Here is a 19,161-nt window from a genome sequence, read left to right on the forward strand (position 1 = left end):
ACTTTTATGATGATAGATGCACTTTTATGATGATAGATGCACTTTTATGATGGATAGATGCACTTTTATGATGATAGATGCACTTTTATGATGGACAGATGCACTTTTATGATGGATAGATGCACTTTTATCATGGATAGATGCACTTTTATGATGGACAGATGCACTTTTATGATGGATAGATGCACTTTTATCATGGATAGATGCACTTTTATGATGGACAGATGCACTTTTATGATGATAGATGCACTTTTATCATGGATAGATGCACTTTTATGATGGACAGATGCACTTTTATGATGATAGATGCACTTTTATGATGGACAGATGCACTTTTAAGATGATAGATTCACTTTTATGATGGATAGATGCACTTTTATTATGGATAGATGCACTTTTATTATGGACAGATGCACTTTTATGATGATAGATGCACTTTTATGATGGATAGATGCACTTTTATGATGGACAGATGCACTTTTATGATGGATAGATGCACTTTTATGATGGATAGATGCACTTTTATCATGGATAGATGCACTTTTATGATGGACAGATGCACTTTTATGATAGATAGATGCACTTTTATGATGGACAGATGCACTTTTATGATGATAGATGCACTTTTATGATGGATAGATGCACTTTTATGATGGACAGATGCACTTTTATGATGGATAGATGCACTTTTATGATGGATAGATGCACTTTTATGATGGATAGATGCACTTTTATCATGGACAGATGCACTTTTATGATGGACAGATGCACTTTTATGATGATAGATGCACTTTTATGATGGATAGATGCACTTTTATGATGATAGATGCACTTTTATTATGGATAGATGCACTTTTATTATGGATAGATGCACTTTTATGATGGACAGATGCACTTTTATGATGGATAGATGCACTTTTATGATGGATAGATGCACTTTTATGGACTTGGAAGATCCTGGAAGAGCCAGGGCATTTTTTAATAAATCTCTGATTGTATTTGTCTGAAAGAAGAATGTCATATACACCTACAGTAGGATGGCTTCAGGGTGAGTAAATCATGGGCTAATTTAAATTTTTGGGTGATCTATCCCTTTAACAGCTGATATTTGCCTACACTGCATGTGAGCATCGTGAAAGCAAATATAACCCATTATAACAACTGATGGTGTCTAGACTGATACAATATACAGATGTGAGTTCAGTTTCTGACAAACTCCACACGCTTGAGTCTGTCGACAACCGGACAAATGAAAGAGTGAAAGAATGTTCGCTTTGACGCATTCAGTTTAAACAGCTTTTTTGCATCTCTATATAGACTTCTGAAGATCCCAACCAGACAGCAACATAGTGTCGGCCCAGATCAGGACCACATCTGTGAATTCAGCACGTACCAGATGTGGGCCGACACTATATTACTGATTGGGCAGCGTCTGAAACAAGTGGATTGTTTATTTTAATGGTGCCCGGATCAAGTTGGAAGATTATATGTTTGTTCGGAGCATTTTGTTTTGCAAACAAGACACAGTGTAATGGAGAGTTTACAAAAAAGTTTGTGTTGAAAGATGAAGATCTGACTGTATTGGATCTGACAGCAGCTGCATCACAAACCACATGTAAATGATTTCATAATCCTTTATATGTAAATTATGGTTTCATATGGATAATGTTTGTAAAACAATTACTCGTATGCAACAATGAGTGGGCAATGATACTATTTCTAATGCAATGACTTTAGCCAATCATAATGCTGAGTCCGTTTACTGGCAAGCCTAAGAAAAGCCGCTTTAAAAACTGACTCACTTTAGTTTAGGGTCCAATTCTCTCTAACTAACTGTGAACTACCCCTTTTGCCTCAGTAAACTCCTAATTACCGATTAATGACTTACCGATCATTTCAAGCAGAGAATTAGAATGAGGGTTGAAAATAATAATAAAAAAACCTCAAGGAATATATTTTAATAATAATAATTAAAAAAAAGTAAAGTCCAGTCATGGCTCATTTGATGTCACTGTTTCTGTCAATAATTTTTGCCCTCTTAAATCATACTGGACAAAACCAAAAATTAGTTTTTTGTTGTTTAATCTAAAACTTTTTGGCTGGCAAAATTGTGGTGCATCACTATTTAAACTGTATCTTACCTTTAGTTAGAATAGCAGTAAGTTCAGCTCCATCAGCTTGACCTGTTTAAAAACAATGACTCAATTTAAAGAATGAAGGAGAAGTAAATTCATCCTTTTAATAAAACTCAAATGTTTATTTTATGAAATTAGCTGTTGGTAACACACACCCTGTAGATCTGCTGATTTAGATGTCTTGTGTTGATGGTAACGGTAAATACCACACAAAACTGCAGCCGCAACCAGAACACAAACACACACCAGCGCTATTTTATCTGCAGACAAACCTGCCGCTATAATGGACAATGAGACAGAGTGTCAATATTGTAACAGAATCTGAGAACATCTCTGTGAGTAAATGGACCGTTGCCATACCTGCACATGTGTGACAGAGTGTGTTGATGTCCAGATGTGTGGTCTGGTTGCTGATGGGATTGTTCAGCACACAGCTGTAGGTGTTTTTATCCTGATATTCCACCTCCAGAGGTAGAGAGAGACTGATGCTGAGATCAGACCCACTGATGCTGGACAATACACTGATTCCTGCGTACCAGGAGAGAGTCACATGACTCACATTCAACACTGATGAACACACCAATGAACATGATGACGATGATGAAGAACAGTGTGAAGAGTTACTGATGATGACAGGAACAGGCAGACGAGCTGGAAAACATCAGAGAATATTATTTAAAAAAAATGAATGTAGGTGTCAAACATTTTTTCATAAATATAAATGTGGCAAATACAAAATAGTTCAATACTGCAATGCAATGAAATTAAATGTGACTCACCGGAAACAATAATATTGTATTTCTTGGGTGGGACCTCTTTTCCACCAATGATCTTTAAAAATCCATAAACTCCAGTGTGTTCGGTTCTAGTGTTTGTGATGGTCAGAGATCCAGTCTGATGATCCAGCTTCAGTCTGCCTCTGAATCTCCCATCGAGAACATCATCATATAAGGAGACCTTATTGACCAGTCTGTTGATTTGAGCGATGCGAGTCCTTTCAGGTCCAAATGTCCACAGTATCAGCTCTGCTTTCTGTATCTCAGTAACATCAGCTTGTAGAGTAACAGAATCTCCCTCCATCACTGATAATGTCTTCACTGCATCATCACCAAACACACCTGAAAAACAAACCGAGACAGTTTCTTAAATGCAGATACTGAATATTCTATTCTATTCACTCTTCATTTTATGGTATTTTGTGTCTAATGCGGTCTTTTATAGATAAGATTAATTATGTTACTAACCATGGAAATCTGACTTTAGATTTTAACCCTTAATCGCTGTTTGGGGTCATTATGACCCCACTGGACTTTTCTTTCATTTTTTAAAAATGTTACCTTCATATCAGAGGCATGAAACTCTGGGACTTTTCCTAAATAACCTATCTAAACATGCACAAAAAAACTGGGCTTGATTTGGTTGTTCTAAAGGTGTGTAAAAAAAAATTTACCGTTTAAGCTGTTTGGGGTCAAAATGACCCCACATTGAAAATGAATGGGAAAATGAAAAAAATGACTTTTTTTTATTTTGTTTGTCAAAAAAATAAAATTAAATCCATTATAAATCTGAAAATTTATACATATAAACCAAGGTCTGGTCCTAGAGCATAAATAAAAAGTAGAACGAACTTTCTATCTCATACACACACACACACAGACACACACAAACACATAAACAAACACACAAATGTATGTGTTTGCAACAGAGAGCATTTTTACAGAAATTGGTAAATAAAATAAACAAAACTGGCATAAATCTAAAAAAATTTACATTTAAATCAAGGTCTGGTCCTAGCGCATAAACCCAAAGTGGAACGAACTTTCTATCTCATACACACACACACACAAACACACACAAACACACACAAACACACATGTATGTCACTGCAACAGAGAGCATTTTTATAGAAATTGGCAAATAAAATAAATAAAACTGGCATAAATCTAAAAAAAAAATTACATTTAAATCAAGGTCTGGTCCTAGAGCATAAACCCAAAGTGGAACAAACTTTCTATCTCATACACACACACACACACACACACACAAACACACACAAACACACACGTGTATGTCCCTGCAACAGAGTGCATTTTTATAGAAATTGGCAAATAAAATAAACAAAACTGGCATAAATCTAAAAAAAAATTACATTTAAATCAAGGTCTGGTCCTAGAGCATAAACCCAAAGTGGAACGAACTTTCTATCTCATACACACACACACACACAAACACACACATCTATGTCACTGCAACAGAGAGCATTTTTATAGAAATTGGCAAATAAAATCAACTAAACTGGCATAAATCTGAAAAATGTCACATATGCAACATGGAACAAGCTTGTTCACACACACACACACACACACACACACACACACACACACACACACACACACACACACACACACACACACACACACACACACCACAGTCATGTCATAGTGGTGACTTGTAATGGTTCTGCAAATGTATGTATAATAATTTGCAAAAGCAGATAATTCAAAATATATCAGAAAACAACAACAAATTCTAACTCTGACAAAAATACAGATTTTTTTATGTATTTCAAAATGTTTAAATAAATATTCACAAAATATATATATCAAAGTTGTGAGGAGAAGTTGAAGCATCACAAACAATAAAGTGAAAATGAATGAGTCTCTATGGCCCTCTATTGGATATATGTGGTCATTGCACTTTCTTTCTTTAATTATAATTTCTAAAATTTTTCCACAAACTAGCAGATGTCAGTATTCTATCTCTAACACATAGAGCAATGTCCAAAAACTATTTAGATTTAATTAAGATCATCATTTAAGTGATTTTTTCTTTAAAAAATCATTTTTCATGAGCCAATTTATGGCCTAGTTATGTAATTGTGCAGTAAATAGGTAAAAAACTTCAAAATTTCCACAAAAACACAGCATAAATGTATAGTTGAGAAGTAAATAAAAAAAATGATATATAGTTTTCCATATAAAAAATGTATATTTCCTTATGCAATTGCTCTTTAAAAGTTTGGGGTCAAAATGACCCCAAACAGCTTAAATGTTGTCCTTTTTTAACAGCGATTAAGGGTTAAACTTATGCTAAACTTTTATCACACTTCCCATTTTTATGTCTGATGGTTACTAACTTTCCATTCCAGATCTAACAATAAAACAAACAAAAGAAATTCTTACTTAGGATTTAGCCACCAGACGAACTTTCGATCTAACCTTCCAACAAACTTTTGACTCAATGTAACCTTGGTCAAATGGAACTTTGAAAATTGACTCAATGTTCTGTTTATTTTGACTATATTGTGAAATGATTGACTGAAATATTAACCCCTTGCAATGTTTTTGATATTTTTTGATGTATGACTGTATGACTACTCTGTTGTGCTTTTTAAGAATGAATATAATTAGCTACAACTACATTTCAAATTCAGCAATATATTTTACAAGAACAGGAACAACAAAATGCTGAATGCAGATATCCGGTAGGCCTAAGTCAAGTGAATTATGAGTAGGGCCTAACGTAACTGTTGCTTTCGTACACGTTTGACATAATGAGAAGCTGATGAGCTGAGCATGCGTGCAATTTTAAGTGCAAAAGTATTTTGTTGGACATCAAGTGTAACAAAATAAAACATGTTGGAAACATGTTTATCACATAATTACTGTATTTTCACTGTATTATTTTAAAGATTGGAAACAAAATGAATGGATGGTAAAACTAAACATGTATTATTATATTACTAAAACATTATTTTCAGGAACAGCTTCTTTAATTTCTAAGTAAGTTGATCACTGAGCATGCGTGATAGCACCGTCTCTGAACCGAACTTTCTTTCGGCCAGCGGGGTCTGATACCGGTGCTGATACACATGAGCACGGGTGAACCGAGGACTTAAATGAGGGGCTGAATTCGGCGAAATGTAAGTTTATTTAGTAACAAATAAAGTAAAATTGATGAAGACCAGTTTATTCACTTCAGATCTTTAAGACATAGGCTATGTAAAACATCCGCGTTTGCACATCGCCTGCAGGTTCATTTGCAGAAACTTATCCAAGATGATTATGACAATGAGTACTATTATTTAACTTAAGTTATGATTACAAATGCCTTTATTTGAATGTATTTTTATCCGCCTGGATGATAGAATTTACGTCATTACGCGAGGACGTAAAAGAACTGGTGACCCGGTTTTTTGAACCGGTTCATTGAAACGAACTGTCCGAAAGAACTGGTTCGCGGAAAAGATCCGGACTTCCCATCATTAAAACATTGTTATTACAAATATAATCTTTGCATTTTTGTTGGTTTCAAATATTTTGTAATAATACTAGCACCTGCTATACAAACACATTAATCTGGGCGTTTTTCTTTCTCTAGACTACACTTTTCTTTTACTTTAAGCTCCAAAAAACAGATCTAAATTAACATTAATTCGGCAATTTAAATCATATTAATAATCATCATCGTTATCATCATAATTTCTTATAGTTTATATTTCGTTAAGTTTGTAAAGTGAAAGTAAAACTTAAATGTAGGCTAGGCTACTCACCATCATCCACGAGTAACGGGACGAAAAATAAAAAAAACATCTTCATATTTCTGATCCGAGTAGCCTAAAAGGTGGGTGAAAGATTATCTATTATAGATATTAAACTCCGTTCGACGTCCAACCGTTTCTAAATGACCTAATTCACATCTTGACAGTGATGATGATTATTAACATAGTTTCCTTTTTATAAATCGTTTTACTGTATTTTTAGCCAAGAGGTTTATCCGAGTGAAAATTGGTGACTCTTCTTAATTCCAATGCTGGGCAAATCTGTAAAAGCAGTAAACCCGATTTTCTTATAGGGGAAGTAAGTTCATTAGAATTTCCCAATGGGAACTTGAATGAAAAACTTTCCATTTACTCATAGTCTACCGGAAGCATCATTCCTTAAACTATTATTTTGACATTCGATCTGCATTCGATAAAGTGATAAATAAGGATAAAGAATAAATAAATAGGAAATAAATTAGGAAAAGGGTGTTAGAAAGTGCGAGTGCCACCAACAGGTCAAAATTCAAGGTCAAACTTTTTGTTCATGACAAGTGTCTTCCTGAAAAGTGAAGCCAAAACATTTCTATCGCCCCAATGGTATCCGGCTGCAGTACAGGCCTTAAACCCCGCCCTCTCTATCTGATCCAATGAAATCAAATTACACTAACTATATATATATATATATATATATATATATATATATATATATATATATATATATATATATATATATATATATATATATATATATATATATATATATATATAAATTTCTCCCCAAAGATTGTTTCTGTCATTTCGAGTAGTTCTTATTTTGCATTGATACAACACAAATAACTTCACGAGACAATTTTTTTTATTATTAAAAAGTTTTAAAAAAATCTATTTGAATTTCGTGGTTAGTGAGGCTAAAATTGAGTTATCAGACAAACTGCCTGCAATCTCTCATTCACATTACACTGTTTGAAACAGCACAACTTTTAACTTACATTGCCCACTAGAGGGCAGAAAACGTTCAAACATACACAATGTCATTCATAAACACTGTAAAAGTTCAAACTGACTCTATAAAATGTAACAGACATGCAGTAAACATAACATTGACATCATAGCACTTTGTCATGTTACTTTTCACAGGTAAACACCATTCATTTTAAACACGTTTCCAGTTGTAAAGGCTCAAAAATGCAGAACATTTTTAGTTTAAATAAGGATAATAACAAGTGGTTTCAGAGACATCTCCATTCATTAGCGGTGATTCTGTTCTTTTAGATGCAGTTGTGGGAATATGTTTAATTTATGTTCATGTGAGGCATAGATGATGACAGTTCAAAGAAGATTAAGTCAAGCAACCCAGTCATCGGACATTAACCTTTGTATCTGTATACACCTCCTGAACAGTGTCATGACTCCAAGTTAAGCTATGATCATGTGAAGGTATGGGTGATACTATCAGGCTGATTGGATGATTTGAATGATAGTGTTATGCTGATTATTGATTGAATCAAGAATCACCCCTCTGCTTTGTTTGACTTGTCTCCACCTCCAAAAGGCCCTCCTCCTTGTAAATGTATAAAAACTATACTGTATAGAACTCAGACGGACTTTGGTGACTGCAGCTACCGACAGCTCGTGATCTCAATAAAGAATCCTGCTGAAGAAACAACCAAGTCTCCTGGTCTTCGATTTTGAGTTTACAACACAGTCTCTCCATTTTCAGAGGAATCTGAAAGAAAACAAGGAAAGATTCTTGTTTGAAACATTTAGCTCTTATTTGGTTGATTCTGGATTTCTTTTGCTTCTGTACAGTAATGTGATTTTCCTTTTCTTGTAAACCAAACCTGACCTTTTCACATGCCATAAGATACTGATATGATTAATGAAGTATAAACAACAAACACTGAAATGCATTACTGTTTCCTACACTTATAAGAAAATTCAGTCAAACAACCCAGTAAAACATATAAATGGTTAATTTCAGTGTCTAACTTGTTCACACTGGACAGTGGACAGATTTGAGGTACTCACTTAGGACAATAAATGTTTTGGAGATCATATTTTGTCCAATTCCGAGAATTAGTTTATAAATGCCAAAGTCTGTAGGTCTGATGTCATTGATTGTGAGGTATCCAGTTTGTTGATCCAGCTGTATTCTGTCTTTGAATCTCTCATCATAATCATCACAACTGCTATTGTTCAGTTTATTTCCTCTGTTGATGACTAAAAATGGATTAGTTTGATCTGTGCCTAATTCTCCAAACCTCCACTGTAACATATCGAAGCGTTGTATTTCAGTGAGGCCAGTGTTTAGAGTGACGGACTCTCCCAACATCACTGACACGGTCTTTATTACGTCTGTTTTATCCACAACTTCACCTGGACAACATACAGGAACACAGAGAGAGATTAGTATAAGCATGATATAACCAGTAGCTGGACACTTTAGCGACTTTTTTTTTTAGAAATCATCATAATTTCGGTAACACAAAATGTATCCTGTGAAAGTTCAGCTCTGTGCTCAGGAAGGGATGAGTTAACAGGTTAATACTGATAACCAGAGCAGATCCTATGAGTTTGATGACATATTGGACATTAATATTAGAGAATCTTACCATTACTCAACTCAGTGTATTCTTGATTAGGAGTCTGGGCTGTTTAAATACAAACCACAGACTTAACAATGTAGTTCTTACTACTTAAGATATCTTAAGAGTATCTTAAGAGACTCTTGCTCTAACTGTGAGTAATACTTACCCAAATGATGTGTTTTTCTATATTTCCAGTAGATACTTAACATCCCAGCTACAGCCAAGACTATTAGAGTAACTACTATACCAACAAAGATCATCACCACATGACTGAAGGGTAAGCTCTCGTTTGCATTGAAACTCGATGCATCCACTACGAAACAGTAGACCAGAGAGTTAACACATAATACCTTCAGGGTTCTCAAGTTTTATCAAAAGCTTGGAGTGAGATCGCATGCGGTTGGGGGAGGAGCCCTAATGGAGCCCCGCCCCCATCTGTCCCGCCCCCCAATTTTACCAATTGTTCATGATTTACCAGCACAAATTGAATTGTTTCGTTCCAATGAACTGCAGTAGCGAAGGGGACATCTAAGTATATATCTATACCCGCCAGCGCCGTCAGATCATTTGGACGTGTGCTGTTTTCAAGAGCTAAAAACGATATAAATACTGTTCGTTTTCTCACACAAACCGCTCGTTTCGTGTCTTAGGCCATCAATGTGTACTTATGATGGGGAATTGTTTAATTTGGACGATGGGGAATTGTTTTAATTTGGACTTTGTGCATGCTCTTTGAGACAGTGACCGTAGACCTGCATTATATGACTGACAGACAAGAACGGTTTGACCTAAAAATATCCAAATTGAAACTACTGCGGAAAAAAAGACACCTACATCTTGGATGCCCTTGAGGTAAGCTAAAACATACCAAAATTTCTTTTCAAAGTGAACTATCCCTTTAATGCAACTAGAAAGACTATATGTAACGGTCACCAGCTGGAGTGCCCTTGAGAGCCACCAGAGGGCACTCCACATAAGACTATTATCACTCACAAACTACATTTCCCATAACTCACTGCCCGGACTCATCATCACTTATCACTGATCACATTCACCTGTACCTCATTCACTGATTGCATTCACCTTTGTCTTATCATCCTGTTAGTCTCAGTCTATTTATACCATGTTCATTCATTCACTCACCGCGAAGTCTTGTTAAGTGTTACACTGCATTTCTGAGCGTTTCCCTGGTTTTCTTGTTTCTTGGTTTTGGAGATCTTGCCCTGTTCCCTGGATTACTCTCTTGCCTCTGGTCCCTGCCTGTTTTGTTTGTTTGTTTGTTATTTGTTTGTTTCTTTGTTTTGACTGCCTGCCTGTGTATGACCCTTGCCTGTTCTTTGGATTACTCTGTTTATTGAAAGCTGCATTTGGATCCCAACCTTCGTGTCTCCGAGCAGTTCGTGACACTATTAATACAGTATAATATATTATAATTTAAAATAAAATAAAATAAATTTTAATTTATTTAAAATAAAATGAAGAAATACATCTTCATTCCTTCCCATACAAACGTACAGTGGCCGAGAATGTTCCATGAACTTCTGTGTGTTTTGCGCATCTATGTTGCCTAGTAACGAACGCAATCTGGCTGAGATACGTGCTGGCGGCAGGAAACTTCACGTTGTGTGCCCGCGCCTCGTATACAACGTTATAATAAAGCTCACAGGACAACTTGGTTGGCATTGCCTTTTCAAATACACGGCGTGGCGTGTGAGCGTATGAACTGGTTGAATAGCGTGTGTCTCACGGCCAATGCGTGAGACTTGAGAACCCTGTACCTTTGACCTACAAGTAGAGAACAGAACACATCAGTTAACAATACTATTGCTGTACCTGCACATGTGTGACAGAGTGTGTTGATGTCCAGATGTGTGGTCTGGTTGCTGATGGGATTGTTCAGCACACAGCTGTAGGTGTTTTTATCCTGATATTCCACCTCCAGAGGTAGAGAGAGACTGATGCTGAGATCACACACACTGATGCTGGACAATACACTGATTCCTGCGTACCAGGAGAGAGTCACATGACTCACATTCACCACTGATGAACACACCAATGAACATGATGATGATGAAGATGAAGAACAGTGTGAAGAGTTACTGCTGATGACAGGAATGGGCAGTGGAGCTGGACAACATGAGAGAATAAACAAAAGATCAACCTTAATAAATAAAAAATTATTTACACCTTGATGAAGTCAAAATAGACTTACATTGAAGAATCTACATATCATTAAATCTTGAGGTTGGACTGTTAAAGGCACACTATGTAAGAATTTTGCCTTAAAGGATAATTCTGGTATTTAGCACTTTGAGTCTCTTTTCTGGTTTGTTTTGGATGTACTAGAGTGGTGGACACAGAAATGTTGACGATGGGTCCTGTCTCGACTTTTTGACTCGTTTGGAATTGCCTTTGACCGCTTCAGAGTGGGTGTCTACCGGCATGCACAAACATGTCCTTAAAACAACACTTAACGTTCGTTTTCAAAATATCGAGCGGAAGTTTATACGCGGTTGTGAGGTATCTGAAAAAATAGTTCCACTATAGCAAATAACACGGATTGAATTCATACATTGCACCGATATATTTGTTTTTAATCATCAACGAACACCACTAACCACTCGGTGAGTTGCACATGTTTGTGCATGCCACGAACGACGCGCTGTCACTTTAATTCAGTGTGTGCAGCACAGCGAAAATAGACTCGGTGTGGAAACGATAGTTGGACTGCTCTGCTGTATATGCACCGCTCCTGGAACGCATTGCCGGACCGCATCCGCGTGCAGTGTGATTTGTGTGAAAGCTCTAGTCTAACCTGTTAATATGGGTGCGGGAAAAAAAAAAGCTCCGCATACGCATTGCAAACGGAGTATATAAAATGTTTGTGACACTGACGCTTTTTTTGTCAGTGGTAGAGTACCGGCTACATGAGAGAAGTAGCGGTACGCAAGAAAACGTGCAGGTTCGCTTTGGAGTAAAATGCAGAAGTGCTGGTACTGCGTACCGGTGAGTACCGCCCTACTTCAAGCACTGTCAACAACATATGAAGCAGCCTCTATGGAAGACACTAGCACGCATTACAGACGTGAATCATGTCAGGGTCGATGAAGAAAACGCGGTCGGAAGAGACAAGTTAAAGAAAAGGGTGTTCGAGGCGCACATACGAGACAGACTGCCGACAGTTCAACAGGGCGCGCGCAGCTCTTAAAGGGGCCACACCTTATTTCCACTCGTTACAGCTTCTAGGCCGATAGAGGCAAGGATCCATCCTAGATCCTAGAGATTCCGGAAAATACACAGATAAAGTGACCTGGGATTTGACCCGGATTCACACTGCCAGTGATTTTCCGGAATCAGAGAGTGTGTTCACACACAACCCGTAAAAATCCTGAAAAGACACGTGACATCCATGTGACTTGTAATGTCTCAGCAGTGTCTTAAGTTTGCTAATGAGCTGTGATTTCTCTCTCGAGAAACCACGCTTGTGCATTTTTTTCTTTGATTCGATCATAAACTTGCATTACGTACCGTTTCACAGCTGGAGATCGATCCCGGCTTCAGCGTCATCACTACGACACGGCATTATTACAGCTTTTGTTCACACAGCGTGCGTTCCGGGACTGAACACAGCAATGACTACGCTTACAAGCTGTCAATATTCGGGTTAACTATTTGGGTTTCTGAAACATTCTGAATAACCCGTTTACATACGTGAGCAGAGAGAGCTACTCCTGTATACATGGAATTTGTAATCAATTGACAATATCCCGATGTAAACGGCGACGCACGGTTAGCGTCTGGACGTACGGACAACCTTAAGATGCAATATGCGTCATTTCCGATTCTTCTTCCTGTATCCAAAGACAACAACAACAGCAGCATCACGCGGATAATGAATAGTCCGGGGCAGATAGCGATCGCCTTTGTTTGCTCTTTCCTCCTCGCTCCAAAAGTGTGGTGCTGTGCTGCGTCTCGCCATGTTTACCTCTACTTCTTGTTTACTTCCGGTATACTGCACGCGGGGTTTTGTATGCGCTGTCTCTACTCAAAAGACCAAGATTCCTTGCGAATAGAACATGTGCAGAACACAAATCAATGTTCCTTTTGATGGGGATATGCCGATATGCGTTTACATGACCAAATATTCAGGTTAGAAAAGGGGTACCCCAGGGATCATATTCAGGTTTTTAAAAACTGGGATATGAGCATATTCAGGTTTTTGCCGGTGTTTACATGGCCGTGCGCAACTGGGTTATTGCTAATATTCCGGTTTTGAAGGGGTTATTGGCTGCATGTAAACGTAGTCAATGTTACTAGGTCCCCAACCCGGCATCGATGCCTGCATCAATCCTGGGTCGTGTTTGCGTTCACACAGAAGGCATTCTGGCAATTTCCCGGCAATTTGCCGGGATCATTGCATTGCGTGAAAGGGGCTCTACTGAACAGGTGTCGGTATAGAGGGGGGAGGGGATCAGGCCGTGAGTGCAGAGACTGCTCTGCGCGAGTGGTATTTACGACAGTAACGTTAAATACAAGTACTCCACCACAACTCTAGGGGTCGCTGTTTGACAAAAACGAAAAAATGCACAGTGTCCCTTTAAGCAAACATTCACATACACTAACATTACACATATCCATCAATGTCATTATCTCAGTCACAAAAAGTAACAGTAATATTGACAATAAGACCAAAATGCAATTGTAAATGTCCTAAACATCACCCATGTAAAATGGCAATGAAAACTTTCCACTTACACTGTCTCTTTGGGTCACTCGCCACAAATTATATAGACTGAGGTCTCATTTTACCCTTCACAATAGAAACCTGATACTGCACATTCAACTCTTGACTTTGGCTAAATTTGTGACTCAGGTTACTAGGACAATATTGTACGTTCAGTGTGGTTCAGTGCTGCAATGCAACTACAAAACTACTCACCAGAAACAATAATGCTGAATTTCTTTGGAGGGAACTCATTTCCACCAATGATCTGTAGCTGATAAAGTCCAGAGTGTTCAGTTGTGGTGTTTGTGATGGTCAGAGATCCAGTTTGATTGTCCAGCTTCAGTCTGTCTCTGAATCTCCCATCAGGACCATCATATAATGAGAACTTATTGACAGCGTTGATGATTTGAGCTATTCGAGTGCTGTCGGTTCCAAATGTCCACAGTATGCGTTCATATTTCTGTATATTAGTAAGATCAGTGTGTAGCGTGACAGAATCTCGCTCCAACACAAACTTATCATCACCAAACACACCTGGAGAGCAAACATAACCAGTTTCTAAGATTTTCATTACGTTGATCAAATCCAAATGAGGTAATGAGTAGCTTAACTTAATTAGAGTTGATCGCGATTTCATTAGTCTAGTACTACACTTAATAGTGACGTAGAGAAGGGTCAATCTACAGAAACGCCCACTTTTGGTATGGCAAGATGTCTTAAAATGTATTTCTTTTTCTAACCTTTTAAACTTACACCACATTATTAGACTACCCTTTGATTTTAAGGATACGCATTAAATGACAGCTTAATGATTTTTAAATTTTTTTGTACATTTATTTAAAGACCGCATGTACCGCATGTACCATCTATAAATGGAAGTCACTGGTGTTACCCATAAGAAAGGTGACACCAGTGACAGGAACACCAGTGACAATTTTCATGAAAAATTCATTTTACAAAATGGCTGCTGCAAGGTAACAAACCACATGTTGTCAATCATGGTATACTAACTAAATTAAGTAGTTTAATCCATTTGTATTCTAGTTTTTTTTTTTTTTTACAATTATCTAATAGTAAAGTAGGTCATACCAGGGACTTCAACTAAAAGCTTAATATGAAATCATGAGATAAATGAGAAGATTTCTGGTAACTGAAAAGAGACAGTGGATCTACCATGGGCTTTTCTTCATAGATATTCAGGAAATTGGAAGAAGGAAGTCAAGTGATGTCATAAGTGTGATTTTTATTTCAAAATAAGAGATTTTTGTTTAATGGCAACACCAGTGACACAACTCCAGGGGACCACTACTTTCATTATAAATTTTATAATATTTATTCTGCGTTTTTTAAAATCATTTACACAATATATTTGATAGGTATGTATACATTATTGTATTTTAAATGGTGTAAAAATCTGTTATTGACCTCCAAATAAAGCATTTCCCCTCTGGACATGACTGTGGGGATGAGCACTTCTGTGGTGCTTGAAATTCTATATAATTAATACAAATCAAATATTGCCATTGATGGTTCAAAAAGGTGTAATTGTTAAAATAACATATTGATTTATTTTAAATTGTAAAGAAATTGTAACCCTAAAGTGTTTTTTAAGTGCAATATTTCTGTAAAGGCTAGGGACAGAAAAATGGACATTTTCATAGAATGACCCAGAAGTGAAAGTGAAAGTCTTGAAGCTAAAGACTTACCTTTCAGTATAAAGCATAAAAATAAACCAGCGATCTTCATTTTGTTGTTTGTGTGAGTCAAACGCGATTTAATGAAGACTTCTTGCGTTCTTGAATTTGTATACGGTTAGCCTAACGTTAGCCGCCCTCCAGGGGACATTCTAAAACGCTTAACGTGAAAAACGCTTAACGTGGCTTACTGTACTAAGACAGTGATATTAAATTACCAAACTCTGCACACATCATATTAATAAACCATACTATGTATAAAAAATAAGATAAGCCCAGAAATTGAACGCAACGCGTTTAATTACACGTTAAGCGTTTTCCTCCCATAGAAAACCATTATAAGAAAACGCTTAACGTGGCTTACTGTACTAAGACAGTGATATTACATGACCAAACTCTGCACACATCATATTTATAAACCATACTATGTATAAAAAATAAGATAAGCCCAGAAATGGAACGCAACGCGTTTAATTACACGTTAAGCATTTTTCTCCCATAGAAAACCGTTATAAGAAAACGCTTAACGTGGCTTACTGTACTAAGACAGTGATATTAAATTACCAAACTCAGCACACATCATATTAATAAACCATACTATGTATAAAAAATAAGATAAGCCCAGAAATTGAACGCAACGCGTTTAATTACACGTTAAGCGTTTTCCTCCCATAGAAAACCATTATAAGAAAACGCTTAACGTGGCTTACTGTACTAAGACAGTGATATTACATGACCAAACTCTGCACACATCATATTTATAAACCATACTATGTATAAAAAATAAGATAAGCCCAGAAATTGAACGCAACAAGTTTAATTACACATTAAGCATTTTTCTCCCATAGAAAACCGTTATAAGAAAACGCTTAACGTGGCTTACTGTACTAAGACAGTGATATTAAATTACCAAACTCAGCACACATCATATTAATAAACCATACTATGTATAAAAAATAAGATGAGCCCAGAAATTGAACGCAACGCGTTTAATTACACGTTAAGCATTTTTCTCCCATAGAAAACCATTATAAGAAAACGCTTAACGTGGCTTACTGTACTAAGACAGTGATATTAAATAACCAAACTCAGTACACATCATATTTATAAACCATACTATGTATAAAAAATCAGATGAGCCCAGAAATTGAACGCAACAAGTTTAATTACACATTAAGCATTTTTCTCCCATATAATAATGGTGTGTTGTCAATGATAGCACAACCATTCACTACAGCAAAGACACCGCAGTCATACCCATTTCCTTGTTGTGGAGTATTCACCACATCTGAAGTTTTGCTTAACGTGTAATTAAACGCGTTGCGTTCAATTTCTGGGCTTATCTTATTTTTTATACATAGTATGGTTTATAAATATGATGTGTGCAGAGTTTGGTCATGTAATATCACTGTCTTAGTACAGTAAGCCACGTTAAGCGTTTTCTTATAATGGTTTTCTATGGGAGAAAAATGCTTAACGTGTAATTAAACGCGTTGCGTTCAATTTCTGGGCTTATCTTATTTTTTATACATAGTATGGTTTATAAATATGATGTGTGCAGAGTTTGGTCATGTAATATCACTGTCTTAGTACAGTAAGCCACGTTAAGCGTTTTCTTATAATGGTTTTCTATGGGAGAAAAATGCTTAACGTGTAATTAAACGCGTTGCGTTCAATTTCTGGGCTCATCTGATTTTTTATACATAGTATGGTTTATTAATATGATGTGTACTGAGTTTGGTCTTTTAATATCACTGTCTTAGTACAGTAAGCCACGTTAAGCGTTTTCTTATAACGGTTTTCTATGGGAGAAAAATGCTTAACGTGTAATTAAACGCGTTGCGTTCAATTTCTGGGCTCATCTGATTTTTTATACATAGTATGGTTTATAAATATGATGTGTGCAGAGTTTGGTCATGTAATATCACTGTCTTAGTACAGTAAGCCACGTTAAGCGTTTTCTTATAATGGTTTTCTATGGGAGGAAAACGCTTAACGTGTAATTAAACGCGTTGCGTTCAATTTCTGGGCTTATCTTATTTTTTATACATAGTATGGTTTATAAATATGATGTGTGCAGAGTTTGGTCTTTTAATATCACTGTCTTAGTACAGTAAGCCACGTTAAGCGTTTTCTTATAACGGTTTTCTATGGGAGAAAAATGCTTAACGTGTAATTAAACGCGTTGCGTTCAATTTCTGGGCTTATCTTATTTTTTATACATAGTATGGTTTATAAATATGATGTGTGCAGAGTTTGGTCATGTAATATCACTGTCTTAGTACAGTAAGCCACGTTAAGCGTTTTCTTATAATGGTTTTCTATGGGAGGAAAACGCTTAACGTGTAATTAAACGCGTTGCGTTCAATTTCTGGGCTTATCTTATTTTTTACACATAGTATGGTTTATTAATATGATGTGTGCTGAGTTTGGTAATTTAATATTAATGTCTTAGTACAGTAAGCCACGTTAAGCGTTTTTCACGTTAAGCGTTTTAGAATGTCCCCCCTCCGGCACTCCGTTTAGCAACAGGTCTACGATCTGACTGCGGCACAGTTTTCTCTTACTATTAGCCTATAATTTTTATATCTAACCGACTGAACAACAATAAAGAGACTTTATAACTAAGTAAGAATCATTAGTGGATTACCCTATATTCTCTTCGGGAATCGCCCTGTTGACGCCCTGAATCCAGTATTTCCGCCTTTCGAGTAAACTAAGACATGTTAAATGATCGGAAGTTGAATTTCCTCAATCCCGTGGGATTTACCAGTTTTCAATCTCATCCACCTATGGAAAACGTTTTGACATGACGCACTGAGTTTCTATGGGTCTTAAACCATAGATGTGGCTGCTTTAACTGTTCCAGTCTTATTTATTTAGTGATTTTATCAGCAATATTTTTTATAGTTATGTTTTTTTTTCTTTTGCTATATTGATACTGAGTTATTTTTACAACATAAGCTATACTTTGTATACAGTGTTGTTAATGTACACTTTTGTTGTCGAATAAAAAAGAAAAAGATATATATAAAGTATTGTACCATGATAATAATAATATCAACATCAATAATAATAATAATGATAGCATGAATATTTAAATCTGGTGCATTTCGTAGGTAGTTTAAGAATAAGTCCAAAAATACACTGTAAGGGAAAACCAATGTTTTTATGATTAAAAAGCCTATTACAACTATGAAACTGACAATATTTTTGGTATGTTTATAATGTAATACATTTCTCATAGAGTAAATATTATTACATTATGAGCTCCATATTTTTATTTTTTTTTACATTTGAGAAAATTATTACAATATGAGCATTTTATTACAATAATAATACTTATTACATTATGTGTAGATTCTACTTTATGTGCAGTTATTACATTATGAATTGCTACAATGTGCAAACCAATGAAACATAAAATAAGAAAACTGTGTAACTGGCAAAGAAATATAAAATGGATGGAAATTAA

At 36.2% G+C, this 19,161-nt stretch overlaps 2 protein-coding genes across 5 annotated transcripts; both read right to left on the bottom strand.

Annotated features, from left to right (window-relative positions):
* Nucleotides 1-1,309: 1,309 nt before the first annotated feature.
* LOC308702122 (CD48 antigen-like) lies at nucleotides 1,310-7,224 on the bottom strand (the record flags this gene model as incomplete). The annotated part of the gene is made up of 6 exons (XM_081384790.1): nucleotides 6,688-7,224; nucleotides 2,915-3,253; nucleotides 2,496-2,786; nucleotides 2,291-2,413; nucleotides 2,142-2,183; nucleotides 1,310-1,374 (listed from the first exon to the last, which is right to left on the bottom strand). Exons 1-6 carry the CDS (start codon nucleotides 6,731-6,733, stop codon nucleotides 1,310-1,312), a joined length of 906 nt encoding a protein of 301 aa, XP_081240916.1. The 5' UTR covers nucleotides 6,734-7,224.
* Nucleotides 7,225-7,518: 294 nt separating this feature from the next.
* On the bottom strand, nucleotides 7,519-18,399 carry LOC308702302 (uncharacterized protein). Of its 4 annotated transcripts, none has more exons than XM_081385017.1 (7): nucleotides 18,204-18,382; nucleotides 15,699-15,838; nucleotides 14,206-14,526; nucleotides 11,299-11,393; nucleotides 11,100-11,202; nucleotides 8,707-9,054; nucleotides 7,519-8,404 (listed from the first exon to the last, which is right to left on the bottom strand). In XM_081385017.1, exons 2-7 carry the CDS (start codon nucleotides 15,736-15,738, stop codon nucleotides 8,373-8,375), a joined length of 939 nt encoding a protein of 312 aa, XP_081241143.1. In that variant the 5' UTR covers nucleotides 15,739-15,838; nucleotides 18,204-18,382; the 3' UTR covers nucleotides 7,519-8,372. The 4 variants fall into 4 exon arrangements, with proteins under 4 accessions (XP_081241143.1, XP_081241140.1, XP_081241142.1 ...); XM_081385014.1 differs by lacking the exon at nucleotides 18,204-18,382 and adding exons at nucleotides 9,291-9,329; nucleotides 9,433-9,579 and having other exon boundaries at nucleotides 11,100-11,393; nucleotides 15,699-15,815; XM_081385016.1 differs by having other exon boundaries at nucleotides 11,100-11,393; nucleotides 18,204-18,399.
* Nucleotides 18,400-19,161: the final 762 nt, after the last annotated feature.

The sequence above is a fragment of the Scardinius erythrophthalmus genome, assembly GCF_964197995.2.
Source record: "Scardinius erythrophthalmus genome assembly, chromosome: 14".
NCBI lineage: Eukaryota > Metazoa > Chordata > Actinopteri > Cypriniformes > Leuciscidae > Scardinius > Scardinius erythrophthalmus.

Excerpts from the sequence above, each read along its gene's own strand:
- LOC308702302 (XM_081385014.1), bottom strand. The coding sequence starts at position 15,738 with ATGAAGATCGCTGGTTTATTTTTATGCTTTATACTGAAAG. Across the intron at positions 11,394-14,205 it reads ATTCAGCATTATTGTTTCTG|CTCCACTGCCCATTCCTGTC; the intron begins GTGAGTAGTTTT and ends CATGTTGTCCAG. Across the intron at positions 9,330-9,432 it reads TAGAAAAACACATCATTTGG|CCCAGACTCCTAATCAAGAA; the intron begins GTAAGTATTACT and ends GTATTTAAACAG.